Genomic DNA, 16,706 nt, shown 5'->3' with positions numbered 1-16,706 from the left:
TTGAACTCTAAGAATAGCCAACATGCCACCAAGTACTTTTTTTTTTTCTGGCCTCTGGCAAAGAGGCTCTTCTGAGCTAAATATGTTCATCAGCTCCTAAGAATTAGGCTTAGAAACAGAGCTACTTAAACTTGGATCTCTTTCAATTCTCGTTATAAGGAGCTAATAATGCCTGCTACATGTGGATTTTCATTTTTAAAGGGCATTCATAGTTTGGGCTAAAGTGGCAGTATGTCAAAAATAAGTCCTACAAAAGAGGGTGAGTTTAGCAGGCCCAAGAAAGGCAGAGTCCTAGCGTACCTCCTAGTCTTTGATTTATTCACTCACTTAACAAATATTTATCAAGCGCCCACTGTGCATCAGGCACCATGCTGGGTGCAGCAGCAAACCAGACCAGGACTGGGCCATCTTGGAGCAGTAGCCAGCTCATAGGAGGGCAATCCCCAGAAAGAAAAGGCCCAGAGTCAAATACTCAAACACAAGTCCACTTCTGAGTATCAGGAGAGGCCACGTGACTAAGCCCAGGAGGTGTGACTAAGTCAACCTCTACTAATACATCAGTTAATGTGCTCTGCTCAAAACATAGCACAAATTCTCACCTGTTCATTATTATTGCTGTATTTGATAATGACCTCAAAACTTAGGGATTTGTACATAAGGCCACTAAACTGTACTGTTAAATTCTATGTTACAGATATTTTATCATAACAAAAAAATATGTAAAGATTTTTAAAAAAAACAGTGGTTTGAAGTAACCATGTTACTGCAAAGTGCACAGATTCTACAGGTCAGAACACTGGGCAGGGCACAGTGGGAATGGCTTGTCTCCGCTCCACTAGGACTGAACTGCAGCTGAGAAAACTGGAAGGCTGGGGGTGAGGAATATCTGGGAGCTGGACATGGCTCTTTCATTTACATGCCTGGGTCAACTCAAAGACTAAGAATGTCTACTTGAGCACCCACATGTGGCCTCTCCATGTGGTCTGGCTTCCCCACAGCTTGGTGGCTTTAGGTGTTGGAACAGTGTTCTAGCAGCAAAAACAAAAAGACAAAACCTGCATCACATTTATGACCCAACCTCGGAGGTGTCATTTCTGTCATACTCCATTAGTCAAAGTTGTCAGAAGCCTAACCAGATTCAAGGCTAATGGATTCAGACTTTGATGGAGGAGGATTAAATCCATTGTAGAAAAACAAGTGAAGGATGATAGTGTTGTGTCCATCTTTGAAAAGCACAATCTGCCCTACCATTTTTTTAAATGGGCCAAAAGCAAAGAATCCGTTTGGAGAAACAGAGCACTGGACGAGACCTTAATGAACACATAATCTGACCAAGCAGTGATGAGCAATTTACTCCGGAGAATCCTTCCCTCAGGCTGGTGAGGGCCAAGGGTATTAGGCTTGGCATAGAGTTGGTGATAGAATAGTTCTATCACCTCCTAACCATGTGTGTGAACTCAGGGTCCTAAGGTAAATTTAAGCACGGGAATCTGTCCATCTTTAAAACGAAAATAATTATTTGTCATATTTCATCAGTGTTGTGAGAACCAAGTAAAATATTGTATGTAAAAATTAATTTGTTGCAAAAATTGACACCATAGAAGGATACCCCTTTTTGACAATGCAACTGAGCTTATCTTTCTCATGACTTTTTCTCTAGGGCAGTCATTCTCCCGTTCTTTTTGTTCGCCATTTTAAAGGTGGGATTTTGGCTCTAAGTCCTACGGTCCCTCCACGAAGCCTGCAGACACCGTTACAGGCAGTTTTCAAAAGCCTCGTCACCGTGCTCAGCCCGCACAGTGCAAGCCCAGGAGCCACCTCTCCCAGCGGCTTCCGCTTCAATCCTGTCTCCGCCCCTTTCCCATTCGTAGCCCCGAGTGACGTCAGAAGCGGGCGCCGACGCTACAGTGCGCGCGCCTGCGCTCTGCCCTGGCGGTGGGCGAGTGCGGAATCGGGATCGTGCCGGTCACCCTGCTGCTGCGGCGGAGTCTGTAGCCTGACCCGTCTTTAAGCTGGGGACCATGAACCGCAGCCGCCAGGTGACGTGCGTGGCTTGGGTCCGCTGCGGCGTGGCCAAAGAGACGCCAGATAAGGTAAGGCCGGGTCGATGGGATTCACGGGGAGCAGCTTCACGGCATGCCGGCTCAGCCCCGCCTGGGGAACCCGCACCCGAACGAGGGGACTTGGCCAGGCTAGTGTGACTGGCTACGGGAGGCCGATTTTGGCCCGATTGTCGTGATCAGAGCTCAGCTCTGAGGGTCTGGATGTCTTGGGCCTGAGCAGTCAGGGGCCGCGCCCTATCTCCAAGTCCAGCCCTGTGCCATATTCGCACGCACGTGGACTTAACTGGAAAGGGAGTGGGTTACTCCCGTTTTGGATAAGAAATACCCCCAGAGGCTTGACAACACCACAGCTTCACTCGCACCCCAGGGCATTTGCAGACATAACTGAAAAGAGACACAAATGGGAAAATTCCACCTTCCACTCATGTGCTCCAAGTTCGACACTGGTGTGGAGACTAAGATGTCATTGAGGCTGGAAGTAGAGTTAGGAGTTTCTTGAAGTAATTCACATGAGATGATGATGGCAGTGGGGATGAGAGGTAAATGTGACACATTATGAAAAACCTACAGGAGCTGGAGACTAACAGAGGTGAAGATGACTTAAGTAATTTATTCATCAAATGCCACGTGCTTTCTGCACGCCAGATATTGTTCAGGGTCCTGGGATAAGCATGAACAGAACAGAAAAGTCCCCCAGCTCCCTTTGTGGAGTTGGCATATAAATATGGTATGTCAGCGGAAGTACTATGAAAAAAGTAAAAGGGTTGATTTGAATGTAATTGAGTTAGGCAGTGATGACAGAAGTAGGGAAAGGGACAGGAGTGTGAGTAGCTTGAACATGGAGTTAACAGTAAGGAAGGATTGGAATAGTCCCAGTAGTTTCAAATTCCACCAGAGCACAGACTGTTTTATTCGCCACTGTTTCTCTAGTGTTTGGCTAACAGTAGGCACTCAGTGCATATTTATAAGATAGGAACAGAAAATTATTTCATATTAAAAATTGTTAAAGGAGAAAACAGTTGTTGTTAAAAAGAAGCATGTATCCTTTCAAATACTTAAAGACAGTGATTGTCAAATGAGTCTACACATTGAAAACTCTTTGGGAGCTTCAAAAATATTGATGCTTATTTGCCACTTCTGCGTATCATGATTCAGTTAGTCTGGAGTGCAGTCTAATATTTTTAAAAGATCACCTTTCCTAGAGGATCTTTTAGAAATGAATGTGCATACAGGTTTGGAAACCACTGTTTGAAGAGTTTATAAGAAGAAGAGATTGAATTTATTTTATGAAATCCCAGGAAGGAAAATTTCGACCAACCAAAGAAATTGGACAAATAAGTATCATTTAAATAAACTTAAGAAATAACCGTTAGGTGGGTGTGGTAGCTGATTCCTATAGTCCTAGCTGCCTGGGGGCCTAAGGTAGAAGGATGGCTTGAGGTCAGGAGTTTTAGACCAGCCTCATCTCTTTAAAAAAAATTTCTTAGGGTGGCGCCTGTGCCTCAAAGGAGTAGGGCACCGGCCCCATATACCAGAGGTGGCAGGTTCAAACCTGGCCCCAGCCAAAAGCTGCAAAAAAAAAAAAAATTTTTTTTTAATTCTTTAATTGCTGGAGCTGTTCCAAAATGAAAATTCATTCTCAAGAGAATTTCCATATTACTAGAGGCATGTTAGTAAAAGCTGGGTGATTGATTGATTGATCATTGATTATTAAGCATTGCCACCATGGGCCAAGCACTGAACTATGTGCTTAGGTCTCTTTCTGTCTTCAAAGAGCTTGTGGTTTAGTAATGATGGGGTGTTTAAAAGGTACTAAAGCATTGAATAACTAAGGGAATGTTGGTTTTCAAATAGAAAGAGTGACTTCAGTTTGAACTTGTTCATGTAAAAGATGTCCAAGTGAGAAGTCTTCTAGACAGTTGAGGACGAATTGAAGTATAAGATACAAAAGTAAAAAAGTAAAGTTTGGCATAATCCGTTCAGAGGTGGTAGTTTTAGTGTTTGAATGAATGGGTTTTGCAAGGACTTGAGTCTGGCATGTGACTACTTAGCAGTGATAATAGGGAAAAGAACAGAGGACCAGTGCAAGGATGGTTTATTAAGGAGTGGCTCCAGGAAAAGAGGGAGAGGTGCTCTGGGAGGAGCCAGAGACAGAAGAAAACCAGGTGGGCTGCCACAGAGACACTTTATAAAAATCTTTCTTTCTTTCTTTCTTTCTTTCTTTCTTTCTTTCTTTCTTTTTAAGACAGAGAAAAGTGCAGTAGAATGAGCCTAATTTTTGAACAGTTCCAAGGTGGGAAGGGATCTTAGTTGTAAGGACCTATTAAAAACTCCATTTTCTGGCTCGGCACCTGTGGCTCAAGTGGCTAAGATGCCAGCCACATACACCTAAGGTGGTGGGTTCAAATCCCCAGCCCGGGCCCGCCAAACAACAATGATGGCTGCAACCAAAACATGGCCGGGCATTGTGGCGGGCGCCTGTAATCCCAGCTACTTGGGAGGCGGAGGCAGGAGACTCGCTTGAGCCCAGGAGTTGGAGGTTGCTGTGAGCTGTGATGCCATGGCACTCTACCCAGGGGGATAGCTTGAGGCTCGGTCTGAAAAAAAAAAAAAAAAAACTCCATTTCTGTTAAATATAGAGTCTGGATTGATGTTTGATTATTGATGAGATCACTTGAAGTTGTATTACTTTTGTTTGCAAACTTGTTTTTAATTCACCAACTTTCTTAAATCTATTGTAATGAAATGTTTGCTGTCTTCTAGGTAGAACTAAGTAAAGAAGAAGTAAAGCGACTCATTGCTGATGCAAAGGAAAAATTGCAGTAAGTTTAGGAATGTTGATGTCTATGGTAAAGTACAGATGACATGTATATCTTAAATAATGATGTCATTGGAAAGTGCCATTTGAATGTTTTTTTTTTCTTTTTGTCTTCATTCTCATAGAGAAGACGGTGGCAGCGATGAAGAGGAGGTAGGCCATCCTTCAGAAGATGGCATGCAGAGTGCACGTACCCAGGCTCGACCAAGAGAGCCCCTGGAGGATGGTGACCCAGAGGATGACAGGACGCTAGATGACGATGAGCTGGCCGAGTATGACTTAGACAAATATGATGAAGAGGATGATCCGGGTTAGAATTCATTTACTTTTATTTGTTTGTGATTACAAACTCAAAGTATTAGATCGTGCTTGTGTATTCCAAAAGTTTACTCTGAGATTTTATTGTCCTTGACATCAACTATATAATCTACTTTAAGACTTATACAGAGATCATGTTTCCTAAGCTAGTTTATTTCCAGGTTCTAAAGGCTTTTTCTCTGTAGCACCTTCAATCACGATTGAAGGAGCAAGCTAGAAAATATGGAAAGAGTTCTATGTTCTCCCAGATTTCATTTCTTCATTGGAAGATTATAAATTCTACAGCTATCAGAAATGCCTTTCAAAGGTCAACTGTAAATGGCTTTTAAATTCCTGCTTGTAACTATGCAGTTTTCTTTCCCAGAATGGATGATTCAAAGTTAGTTGTAGGATAGATGGTTGGCTCTAAGTCCAAAGACAGATGTTTTAGAAAAAATGTTTTTGTCTGAGTGACTGTTTTATTCATTTCAATTTGTGAATAATTCTTACAGATGCTGAGACTCTCGGCGAATCTCTCTTGGGTCTTACGGTCTACGGGAGTAATGATCAAGATCCTTACGTTACTCTGAAAGATACAGTAAATATTTACATCCCTTTTCTAATTACACTTATTTTTAATTTTTAAAATTGTATTTTTAGAGACAAGGTCTTACTTTGTTGCCCAGGCTAAACTGTGGGGGGGGCAATCATAGCTCATTGTAACTTTAAACTCTTGGACTCCAGCTGTCCTCCACCTCAGCCTCTAAAAAGCTGGGCCTATAAGAGCACACTACCATGCCCAGCTAATTTTTTGATTTTTTTTTTTTGTAGAGATGAGAGAGATCTCACTATGTTGCCTAGGCTGGTCTCAAACTCCTGGGTCTCAAGCAGTCCTTCCACCTGAGTTTCCCAAAGCACAGAGATTACAGGCATTACACTGAGTCTTCATAGGACTAGCTAGTTATGCTCTTAAGTGTTTAAGAAATCTTACTGAATATCTACTTCCAGCCAATGACTTATTTTCTCTCTACTTAGGAACAGTATGAACGTGAAGATTTCTTGATTAAGCCCACCGACAATCTTATAGTTTGTGGCCGAGCTGAACAGGACCAGTGCAATTTAGAGGTGCATGGTAAGTGAAGCACATCTCTTACCAAAAGGTTGTCTAAGTAACTGTAATACTTACTATTGTGAGATTTTAGGTGCAGATCCTGTTGTACCTCATTTAAATTAGTTACAGTTAAATTCTGTACAGCCTACCCATTTCCTCTCTGTTATACTGATAGGAGCAATGATGCTTAAAATAAGACACACTTAATGACATTAGAAGGAAATTCAAAAGCCATTACTGCTAGGTAAAAATTCTACCTATCTAATTTATTCCCAGGATGTAGCCTGCCCCAAAGGGGAGCATGGACACTGACAGATATGCCGCCTGCATGCTTGCCAGATAAGTGGTCCTGTCTTCTAGTTCACTCGCTATAGAAAAGAAACACTCACAAGGTCTCTACCAGGAATACTTACTTTGTCTTCTAAAGATAGAGAAAGTCTGTTCTTTTGAGTGAGCAGTGATTTCTGATGATGACTATTCTGATGGAATAACATCTCTTTTCCCAATCTTTTCAGTTTACAATCAAGAAGAAGATTCTTTTTATGTACACCATGATATACTCTTGTCTGCGTATCCTCTGAGTGTGGAATGGCTGAATTTTGATCCTAGCCCAGATGATTCTACTGGTAAGTGGAAAATTTAAGGTTGCTCAATGCTTCTTAGTCCCATGCGCTTTTTCCTACCTATGTAAAGTAGGTGTTCTCTTTAATGTTTTCAGAAGCGTTGCTGATACTGTTACTTTGTGAAGTTACACAGTTTTTAGCACACCATCCCTTAGTTGCTTGGGGTCTGTATATCTCCAGGTTTCAGATATGAGCTAAGGAGGTTGCTATTCCACGGTATGCTGAGGGACAGGGCCTGAAAGCCTTTTGGGCTGTGGCACTGTTAACGTCCCGTGAAGACTCGGTGTAAAATGGCATGCTGGGTCTGATGTTACCAGCTTCAGTTAAGTAGCATAATCTGTTTTAGAAAACATCAGATAAAACTGAAATGGAGAGGCTTGTCACAGATAATTAGATTCTTATGTTAGTCTTTTTTTTTTTTTTTTCTGAAGACAGAGTCTTTGTCGTCTTCAGTAGAGTGCTATGGTGTCATAGCTCACAGCAACTTCAAACTCTTGGGGTCAAGAGATTGTCTTGCCTCAGCCTCCCAAGTAGTTGGGACTATAGGCGCCCACCACAATGCCTGGCTATTTTTTAGAGCTAAAGTCTTGCTCTTGCTCAGGCTGGTCTCGAACCTATGAGCTCAGGCAATCTGCCAGCCTTGACCTCCCAGAGTGCTAGGACTACAGGCGTGAGCCACCAAGCCTGGCTCACATTAGTTTTTTTAACCACATCTGCACACTATTAGTTGCCCCCATCTATACTTCTTAATAAGCCTTGGAATACTGATAATACTGATGTCTTATATCTTGTTTGCAAGGTTTATTCACATCCTCATCTGATCTTCATCCCCATAAGACGCCGTAAGGGACGTAGGGAGGGGTTGTTTTCATTGTATAAGTAAGGATACTGGAGCCAAGATCAAATCTCTGTTACTCAAATTGTGGTTCATAGACTAACAACAGCGCAGCATTTGGCATCGCCTGGGAGCTGGCTGAGACCGACTCAAGACCACTTAAAGGAGAATCTGCGTCGTAGCAGCATTCACCCGATGCCTATGCGTGTTTACATTTGAGAAGCACCACTCTAGCCCATTACTCAGTCTGCAGTGTGAAGCATTTGATTAGAAGTTATGTGTGGCTTTCTCTTCATTTTGTAACCCTGGGTGCATTTCTTCCCTTCCTATAGGAAATTATATTGCTGTGGGAAGCATGACACCTGTTATTGAAGTGTGGGACCTCGATATAGTGGACTCTTTAGAACCCGTCTTCACACTTGGAAGTAAACTTTCAAAAAAGAAGAAAAAGAAAGGGAAGAAGGTAAAGAACCTAATAGATGTTGGATGACAAGTGGAGATAAGTTTTCTGGGGAATAGGCAGTGGAGGATGTGAAGAATATATACAGAGGGTGCCAGTGTTTATACATTTTTGCCCCCCCACCCCGTACTTGTCCAATCAGATATTCTTGGTGAAACAGGACAGGTAGTTAGGAAGTTATTGTAATTTCTAGTTTCAAAAAGCTCATCCAAGGAGAGCTTATTTCTGATTACATAAAGCCTCCATTTGCATATTTTCTTTCTTACACAAAACTTCTTCAAAACTAGTGTGTTAGTATGAACAGCTACTATATATGAAGGACTGGTCAGGGTACATTCTTCGTGCATGATAGCTGCCAAAAATAATATACTAGTTTTGAACCTTTAAAAAATTTCTGTTTAGCCATTAGTATGTTGAGTTCTAGATAACCATGTATTAATTTCTTTAGCTTTTTAAACTGTTGAATTAAGAGAGGGGTGGGGAGCAATATTAATATTTTTAGAATTTATAGTACCTAGATTAAGAACTACTATAGCTGGGCCTAGCTGCAGATACCTTACTTCCAGCAGTTTGGGCGGCTGAGGAGGGAGGATTGCTTGAGTCTAAGGGTTTGAGATCAGCCTGGGCAATGTAGCAAGACCCTGTTTCAAAAAAATAAAAATAAAAGAACTACTGTAGTTTCTTCCCTATAAAGAATATTTATCATGGATACCTAACAGGGAGACAAGGTATTTATTTCTCAGTTCTTCAAGCAAGTTAAATAATACCGAAAAAGTAACCTTAAGATTTAAAAACCTTGCATATTAACATATTGATTTTATAATGGGGGACTTTAAAACAAAAAGTAATTAAAACAATTATTACAGAGTTCCTCAGCGGAAGGGCATACTGATGCTGTCCTTGACCTTTCATGGAATAAGCTAATCAGGTAAACAGAAACGACGTTTGAATGATTGTAAAAGACTGTCGCCATGTGGTCGCAGTCACGCCCACGCCTGCCCCTGCTTCCTGTGTCATGTGGGCTCTGTGTCTGTCCTGTCTTCCCTTCCTGCGGTGTTCCTGTGGGCAGGAGCTCTGCTGTCTGCATCTCTGTGTCCCCCACATCACCCCCCAGCTCTTCATAGGTGCTCATGAGATGTTGCTGACCAAGTGTGGTCCTCCCCACCACTGGAAGACCAGCAGAGTGTGTTGCAGTGCCGTGGGGCAGGGGCAGGATGGTATTTCTTCCCAGAACACATTTTTCTAACCTCATTTAGTTTTCTTTCACACATCCACATTCTCTTTTATTCTTTTTTCTTAAGTTATGGCAAAATATATAAAATACAAAATTTACCCCTTTAAGTCTATAGTTCAGTGGCTTTCAGTACAATCAGGTTGTTACACGGCCATCACCACCATCCAGCTCCAGAATTTTTCCATCTTCCCAGACTGAAACTTCATATGCTTTAAACACTATCTCCCCATTTTCCCTACCCACTGACAGCCACCTTTCTGTTTTCTGTCTCTGAATTTGCCTGCTCTGAGTTACTTCGTGTGAGTGACATCATATAGTATTTACTTCTTTGTGGCTTGTTTCACTTAGTGTAATGTTCTCCAGCTCATCCACTTCGTAGTATGTGTCAAGGTTTCCTTCCTTTTCAGAGCTGCATAGTGCTTCCTTATGAGCATATCCGACCTGTGTTACCCATTCATCCATCAGCCGACACTGTGTTACTTCTACCTTTTGACTACTGCAAATAATGCTGTTGTGAACACGGGTGTGCACATAGCTGCTCAAGTCTCAGCTTTTGGTTCCTTCAGGTTATGTACCCACAAGTGTTATCGTCGGATTTCGTAGTAATTCTGTTTTTAATTTTTTGAGGAGCCACCATACTGTTTTCCATAGAGTCTGCATCATTTTGCATTCTCACCAGTAGTTCACACAGAGTTCCAGTTTCTCCATATTCTCCCAACGTTTGTTATTTTCTATTTTTTTTAAAATAATAGCTGTTCTAATGGCTGTGAAGTGGTATCTCATTGTGGCTTTAATTTGCATTCCTTCGTAGCTAATAATGTTGAGCATCTCTGTGTATGTCTTCTTTGCAGGAAGTGTTTATTCAAGCCCTTTGCCCATTTTTTAATTGCGGTGTTTTTGGAGTTGGAGTTGTTGGAGTTCTCATAACTTCTGCCTACTAACCTCTTAGGCAATGCATGATTGGCACATATTTTCTCCCATTCTGTGGGTTGTCCTTTCACTTTCTTGATGGTATCATTTGCAGTACAGGTTCTTCATGCCAGTGAAGTCTACTTTTATCTGTTGGTGTCTTTTGTTGCCTAACCCAAGGTCATGATGATTTGCATCTCTGTTCTCTTCTGACAGTTTTATTGTACTAGCTCTTGTATTGACGTCTGTGATCCATTTTGAGGTTTCTTTGTGTGTGTGTAGTATGACATAGGGTCCATCTTCATTCTTTCAAATGATACTCAGTTGGTCCCTCAGCCGTTTGTTGAAGAGACAGTTCTTTCCACCATAGAACATTTAATTGTCTTGGCACCCTTCTCAAAAATCAGTGACTGTAAACTTAAGGGCTTATTCTGGACTCTTAACTCTATTCTGTTAATCCTTATGTCTGTCCTTATGCCAGTACCACATTTTTGTGATTACTGTAGCTTTTCAGTAAGTTTTGAAATCAGGACATGTGAGTGTTCCAACTTTGCTCTTCTTTTTTCAGTATATTGTGGCTATTTTGGGTCCCTTACATTTCCATATCAGTTTTAGAATCCGCTTATCACTTAATGCAAAAAGATAGCCAGGAGGGATTGGGAGAATCTGTAGCTCAGTCTGTAGATGTAGTGTTTCCATATTATTAACAAAGTTGTCTTCCAGAGCATGAATGTGAGTGCCTTTCTGTTTATTCGCTTTTTGTTTTGGCATTTTTCATAATGTAAGTCTTATGTGTCTTCTGTTAAATGTATTCCTAAGTATTTTATTCTTTTTGATGCTATTGTAAATGCAATCCTCACATTTAATGCTCTTGATTTTTAAAAGATTACCTCGTTTTATTCTTCCCTTTCTCAGAAATGTATTGGCAAGTGCATCAGCTGATAATACTGTCATTCTGTGGGATATGTCCCTAGGGAAGCCAGCAGCTAGTCTTGCTGTACACACAGATAAGGTATGGTGATTTAGTGAATCAAAGGGAGTCTCGAAAAATATGGGACAAGGCTCAGTGCCTGTAGCTCAGTGGCTAGGGCGCCAGCCATATACACCAGGACTGGCTGGTTCCAACCCAGCCTGGGCCTGCTCAATAACATTGACAACTCCAACAAAAAAATAGCCGGGTGTTGTGGTGGGCACTTGTAGTCCCAGCTACTTGGGAGGCTGACCGAGAGAATCGCTTAAGCCCAAGAGTTTGAGGTTGCTGTGAGCTGTGACACCATGGCACTCTACTGAGGGCGACATAGTAAGACTCTGTCTCAAAAAAAAAAAAAAGAAAAGAAAAGAAAAACTGGGACAAATATTGGCTAAAAATAATCCAAACCTTTACATATGTTCTGTCATTGGATTTTCAAAAACCCTGTGTGGTAGGTTTTAGAGGTGCAAAAATGGGAGCAGGAGCGTTAGTGCCCTGAAACACGTTTATGGAGGTTCCTTAAAGAGGGGCTGAGAGTGGGGTGTCGGTCACAGTGATTTTACAGGCGCTAGCAGATCCATTCCTGCAGCACGCCCGGGAGATCTAATTTACTGATGCACATTTGGGGACTTCTGGAGCCTGTGGAGTTGGCCTGATGTATTTGGCACTTCTCTTTTTTCTTCCAAATGTCCTGTAACATTTGAGGGACATAGTATTCCACCAAAACCAGTTTGGGGAATGCTGCGTTAATGTCTTTTAAGTGCCATCTGTTACTTGGGAGTATAGTTTGCCTTTTTGATTATGAAATAGACATATGTTTCTTTAAGTAATACTGAATTTCAAAAGGAAAAATTTATAGAACCAATGCCAAGTTGCTTCTTGCCAAAGGTAACTTGACCAAGAGCAAACACAGATCTCTTCGTTTATGTTTCCTCCCTGTAGGTCCAGACTTTGCAGTTTCATCCATTTGAAGCACAAACTCTGATTTCTGGATCTTATGATAAGTAAGAAAGCACATCAGCGTTACTGCCACTCTGTTTTTATCCTCCGGAACAAATTCAGGAAGTACCCCTTAGTGTGCGACAAGGCCAGGCACAGTGGCTCATGCTTGTAATCCTAGCACTTTGGGGAAGCTAAGGCAGGAGGAGCAATTGAGGCCAGGCTGGGCAACATAGCAAGACTTCATCTCTCCAAAAAATAGAAAAATTAGCCAGGTGTGGTGGGCACACACTTCTGGACCCAGCTTTTCAAGGAGATGAGCTGGGAGGGTCACTTGAGCCCAGGAGTTTAAGAATAAAGACTGACTACAGCTTTGTCTTAGCTTCTGCTTCCCACCTTCAGACCCAACATGTAAAAAAGGAGCACAGGTATGAAGGGAAACCCCCTGTGGTGCGCTGCAGTGGCCCCAGCTCTTTACCTCTTACATCTGTGCCCTCTGTCATGCAGCATGGGAGTTCTTCCCACATGTGTTCTCAGGACAGGGTCACAAGCACAGCAAGGATGCCAAGCCTCTTGATACCTGGCCTTAGAACTAGCACTTTTCTGTCTGGTTCTCTGGGCTAACTGGTCACGTGGAGCAAGGAGATGGACTCTGCCTTTATGGGAAAAACTCCCATGTTGTGTGACAGAGGGCACAGACCTAGGAGGAAGTGAAGGCAAGAGAGAGCAGACGCTAAAACCAACTTGTCATCAGACTTTATTTTGATTTCTTATCTTTCTGAGAAGTGATATGTTTACATTTTTTAGTTGTGACTCATGCACAATTACAATAGTGTCATCCCCCCCCCCCCCCCCGCTGCCCCAAATATAATGACCTGGTTGCAGAGAATAAGTGTGGCTAAGATGTGAGCTACATGGTTCTGAGCTTGACCAGGGAAGGGGATGTTAGAAATTGCCCTAGACTTTGAGAATAGAGAGGATTCATCTTATACGTGGACAGTTTGACCTACAGGCATTCAAGACCACTGTGCCTTCAGAGCCACCAGTGCCATCAAGAGTTAGGGCCAGAATCTACCAAATAGTGAAACTCAATTCATGCTTTATTTTAGAACCTTAAAACAGCCTTTAAATAACTGAATCTTGACTCTGTGATGCTGTTTTGTTACCATTTCATTATACATAAACATAAAACACAGTTCTCATAGGAGAATTGAACTGTTCAAACTCTAATTTTGCCTGAATGTGTCCAGATCCGTTGCTTTGTATGACTGCCGGAGTCCAGAGGAGAGCCGTCGCATGTGGCGGTTCAGTGGGCAGATCGAGAGGGTGACTTGGAATCACTTTTCACCTTGTCACTTTTTGGTAAGAATATACATGTTACTGTTTTGCTTTTCTAGGTTACTGACAAGTTATTTTTCTTTAATTCCATAGTAGAGAGAATCTCCGAGAAGTTTTTTCTATATTAATAATGTGATGTTTTGAGTTTTTAGGTTAAAAAAAATCAGATTTTTTTTTTAAACAGGAGAATGGCTCAGCCACCAAAAAATGCTGAGCATGTAAATGATTTTGCTAATTGTTAACCATTCCAAAGTATGTCACATTTTTTTTACTTACTGAGTTTAACCATTGTTTTCAGTGTGCAGTCCTTTGAAATATTAAGCATAAAATTATTTTTTAATGGTTAAATCAGAGAAAGAACATACTCTTTTAATTAAATCCTCATATTTAAATGGAACTCCAGTGAATGAGAATGTTAGCCTATAGCAGCACTGGCTCCCAAATAGGAGGGGAAAAAAAGGTAAAGTCTTTCTGTGAATGCCCTCAGTTGTCTGTGGGATCAACAGTTTTCCACGTAGCGTCAGTGAGATTCCACTACTATGTCAGTACATGGAGAAATAAAATCCAAGCTTTTATCCAGAGGGGAAGACATAAACCCAGTACTTCCCAGTTTTCCTAAAGTAAATATGTAGTCCTTTGTAAAGGATGTAGAGTTTCTATAGATAGCTTCCATAAAAGATATGCATAGTTTTAGGGCAGCACCTGTGACTGAAAGGAGTAGGGCGCCAGCCCCATATGCCGGAGGTGGTGGGTTCAAGCCCAGTTCTGGCCAAAAACTGCCAAAAACAAAAAATAATAATACGGACATTTTAATTAGCTCCCTGAAGTAATGGTTCTGAGACACTTAGTCTCAGCTTTGTGCCCTTACTGGAGGAAATGCTGTTTCCAGCCAAGCTGCCTAAAGCCTGATTCCATTTTACAGTCGTCCAGAATGAAGCTCAGTTACAGCTCAGTGTTACGCTTTGGCTCTCAGCAGTCAGGCTTACGAATTTCCTGAGGTTGTCTGCTAACAAATGGTCATAGATAGTAAAATCACAAATATTTAGGAAAGTGGGAGGTAAAATGGTTCACCTTCTTCCTCTGGTCTCAAAGGAAGAGACCACCTCCTTCTCCTCTTCCCCAGCCCAGCTCCAAGACCCCTCAGTTGTCCTTACTAGCCATTGCCATTAGCCTGTGCACAGGCTCAGGTCTCTGTCTCTCATCCTTGACTCTGTCTGTCATTTCCTCGCCTTTTCTTGATTGTGTGACCACCCACTCTAATCTGCCTTTCAGTCCTCTTCTCATTGAATTTCTCTGTTGAAAAAGAGAATATTGAATAATATTCACATTGAATATCGAATGCCATATTGAACGTTGACAGCATTGACCTTCCCTGACATTCTTCCTTCTTCCCTCCTCCCTCTCTGACCCACTTCTGTGGTCTCCTCCCCAGCCTGCACCTGGAGTAGCCGCGCTCACCAGGCCCCTGCTCTTTAACCTTTACACTCCCAGAGTCCCCTGTGCTCTCATGGATGTAACTCTCACCTCTGTGCTTCCACATCTCTAACTCCTTTCCCTACCTACTATGGGAGGGGAAGCACTATGCTCATGTCCAGAAGCCATGTAGATACCTCAGCTCAATTAGTCCTTATGAGTGTAAACTCAGCTCCAAAAGTAAATTCTTTACGTCCACATTAATTTCTAACAACAACAGTAATAATTAGCTCCACCGGTTATGTCAGATATATAGCTGATTTTTGCAGTGGCTTATAACCTGACCCGTCTTTTACTCTTTCCAGGCCAGTACAGATGATGGCTTTGTATATAATTTGGATGCACGTTCAGATAAGCCAGTTTTTACTCTTAATGCCCACAATGATGAAATCTCTGGTGAGCAAGAATACATTTCTTTTTTTTATTAACTTAGGATTTAGTAAATATATTTCCTATAGTAAACTATATTTTAAAGTGAGATTCTCTGAACTTACCTTCCTACAGGTCTTGATCTAAGCAGTCAGATCAAGGGTTGTCTTGTGACTGCTTCAGCTGACAAATATGTGAAGATCTGGGATATCTTAGGCGATAGGCCAAGTCTAGTTCATTCTAGGGACATGAAAATGGTAAGAATTTCCCGGGGCATCTTTGGTCTCTGTTTATTTTGTTTCTGACCTTATCTTCCTTTGGAACTTGTATTGCTTGCCTTTTCTCTCTGAGTCACTGCATTAAAGAATATGGATGTGTCAGCCAGGCACGGTGGCTCACCCCTGTAATCCTAGCTGTCTGGGAGACCGAGGCAAGTGGATTGCTTGAGCTCAGGAGTTTGACAACAGCCTGAGCAAGAACAAGACCAAGACTGTCTACTCAGGAGGCTGGGGCAGGAGGGTCACTTGAAGCTAGAAGTTTAAGGTTGCTCTAACCTAGGCTGATGCCACAGCACTCTAGCCTGGGCAACAAAAAAATTTTTAAAAGTAAAGCCCCAAACATTAAAAATTTTAAAAAGACTTAATAGTGACCTCTGGTGTCACCATGACTCATTTAAAAGGAGAGCTAACGTTTCTGGGAATACATAGCAGATAAGATTGATTAAGAAATGTCTAATAGACTGATAACGAAGATGAGAGACCTGAGTGGTCAGAGCAGGTGCACGTCCCGTGGAATGGCCATCATGCTGAATGTCTGGCTTTGTAGATCAGTAGTATGCCCTCCATCTTGACTGCAAACTGCATTTGCAGTGGGCTTGAAAGAGATACTGGTGAGTTGATTTTGAGTAAACATGTTAAGTCATAGATTCTTAGAGACAGAGTAGGAATCTAGACATATGGCTATCCGGAAAGACTGGAACCCCTGACTTGCTATTCTTTGCTCTCCAGGGAGTTCTCTTCTGTTCTTCGTGTTGCCCTGATTTGCCATTTATTTATGCCTTCGGAGGTCAGAAAGAAGGGCTTCGGGTCTGGGATATAAGCACAGTCTCTTCAGGTAAGAATCTTTGTTATTGGCTCGGCGCCTGTGGCTCAAGCGGCTAAGGCGCCAGCCACATACACCTAAGGTGGCAAGTTCGAATCCCCAGCCCGGGCCCGCCAAACAACAATGATGGCTGCAACCAAAAAATGGCCAGGCGTGGCGGGCGCCT

The 16,706-nt window shown here is 42.1% G+C and overlaps 1 protein-coding gene across 1 annotated transcript in view; it reads left to right on the top strand.

Moving 5' to 3' along the window:
• Positions 1–1,911: 1,911 nt before the first annotated feature.
• PWP1 (PWP1 homolog, endonuclein) overlaps positions 1,912–16,706 on the top strand; it is a 16,324-nt gene continuing 1,529 nt past the window's right edge. Inside the window, exons 1-14 of the mRNA XM_003783272.3 lie at positions 1,912–2,093; positions 4,827–4,885; positions 5,007–5,191; positions 5,691–5,776; positions 6,214–6,310; positions 6,805–6,915; positions 8,080–8,210; positions 9,074–9,135; positions 11,266–11,362; positions 12,263–12,324; positions 13,510–13,621; positions 15,376–15,466; positions 15,575–15,696; positions 16,447–16,552. Of these exons, the coding sequence (XP_003783320.1) occupies positions 2,022–2,093; positions 4,827–4,885; positions 5,007–5,191; positions 5,691–5,776; positions 6,214–6,310; positions 6,805–6,915; positions 8,080–8,210; positions 9,074–9,135; positions 11,266–11,362; positions 12,263–12,324; positions 13,510–13,621; positions 15,376–15,466; positions 15,575–15,696; positions 16,447–16,552 (1,393 nt within the window). The 5' untranslated portion in view covers positions 1,912–2,021. The remainder of the gene's footprint in view (positions 2,094–4,826; positions 4,886–5,006; positions 5,192–5,690; positions 5,777–6,213; positions 6,311–6,804; positions 6,916–8,079; positions 8,211–9,073; positions 9,136–11,265; positions 11,363–12,262; positions 12,325–13,509; positions 13,622–15,375; positions 15,467–15,574; positions 15,697–16,446; positions 16,553–16,706) is intronic.

Source organism: Otolemur garnettii, unplaced genomic scaffold (genome assembly GCF_000181295.1).
Source record: "Otolemur garnettii isolate 467f Iridium unplaced genomic scaffold, OtoGar3 scaffold00007, whole genome shotgun sequence".
Lineage (NCBI taxonomy): Eukaryota > Metazoa > Chordata > Mammalia > Primates > Galagidae > Otolemur > Otolemur garnettii.
Note: the sequence above shows the minus strand (reverse complement) of the source record. Positions and strands in the feature narration are given on the sequence as shown.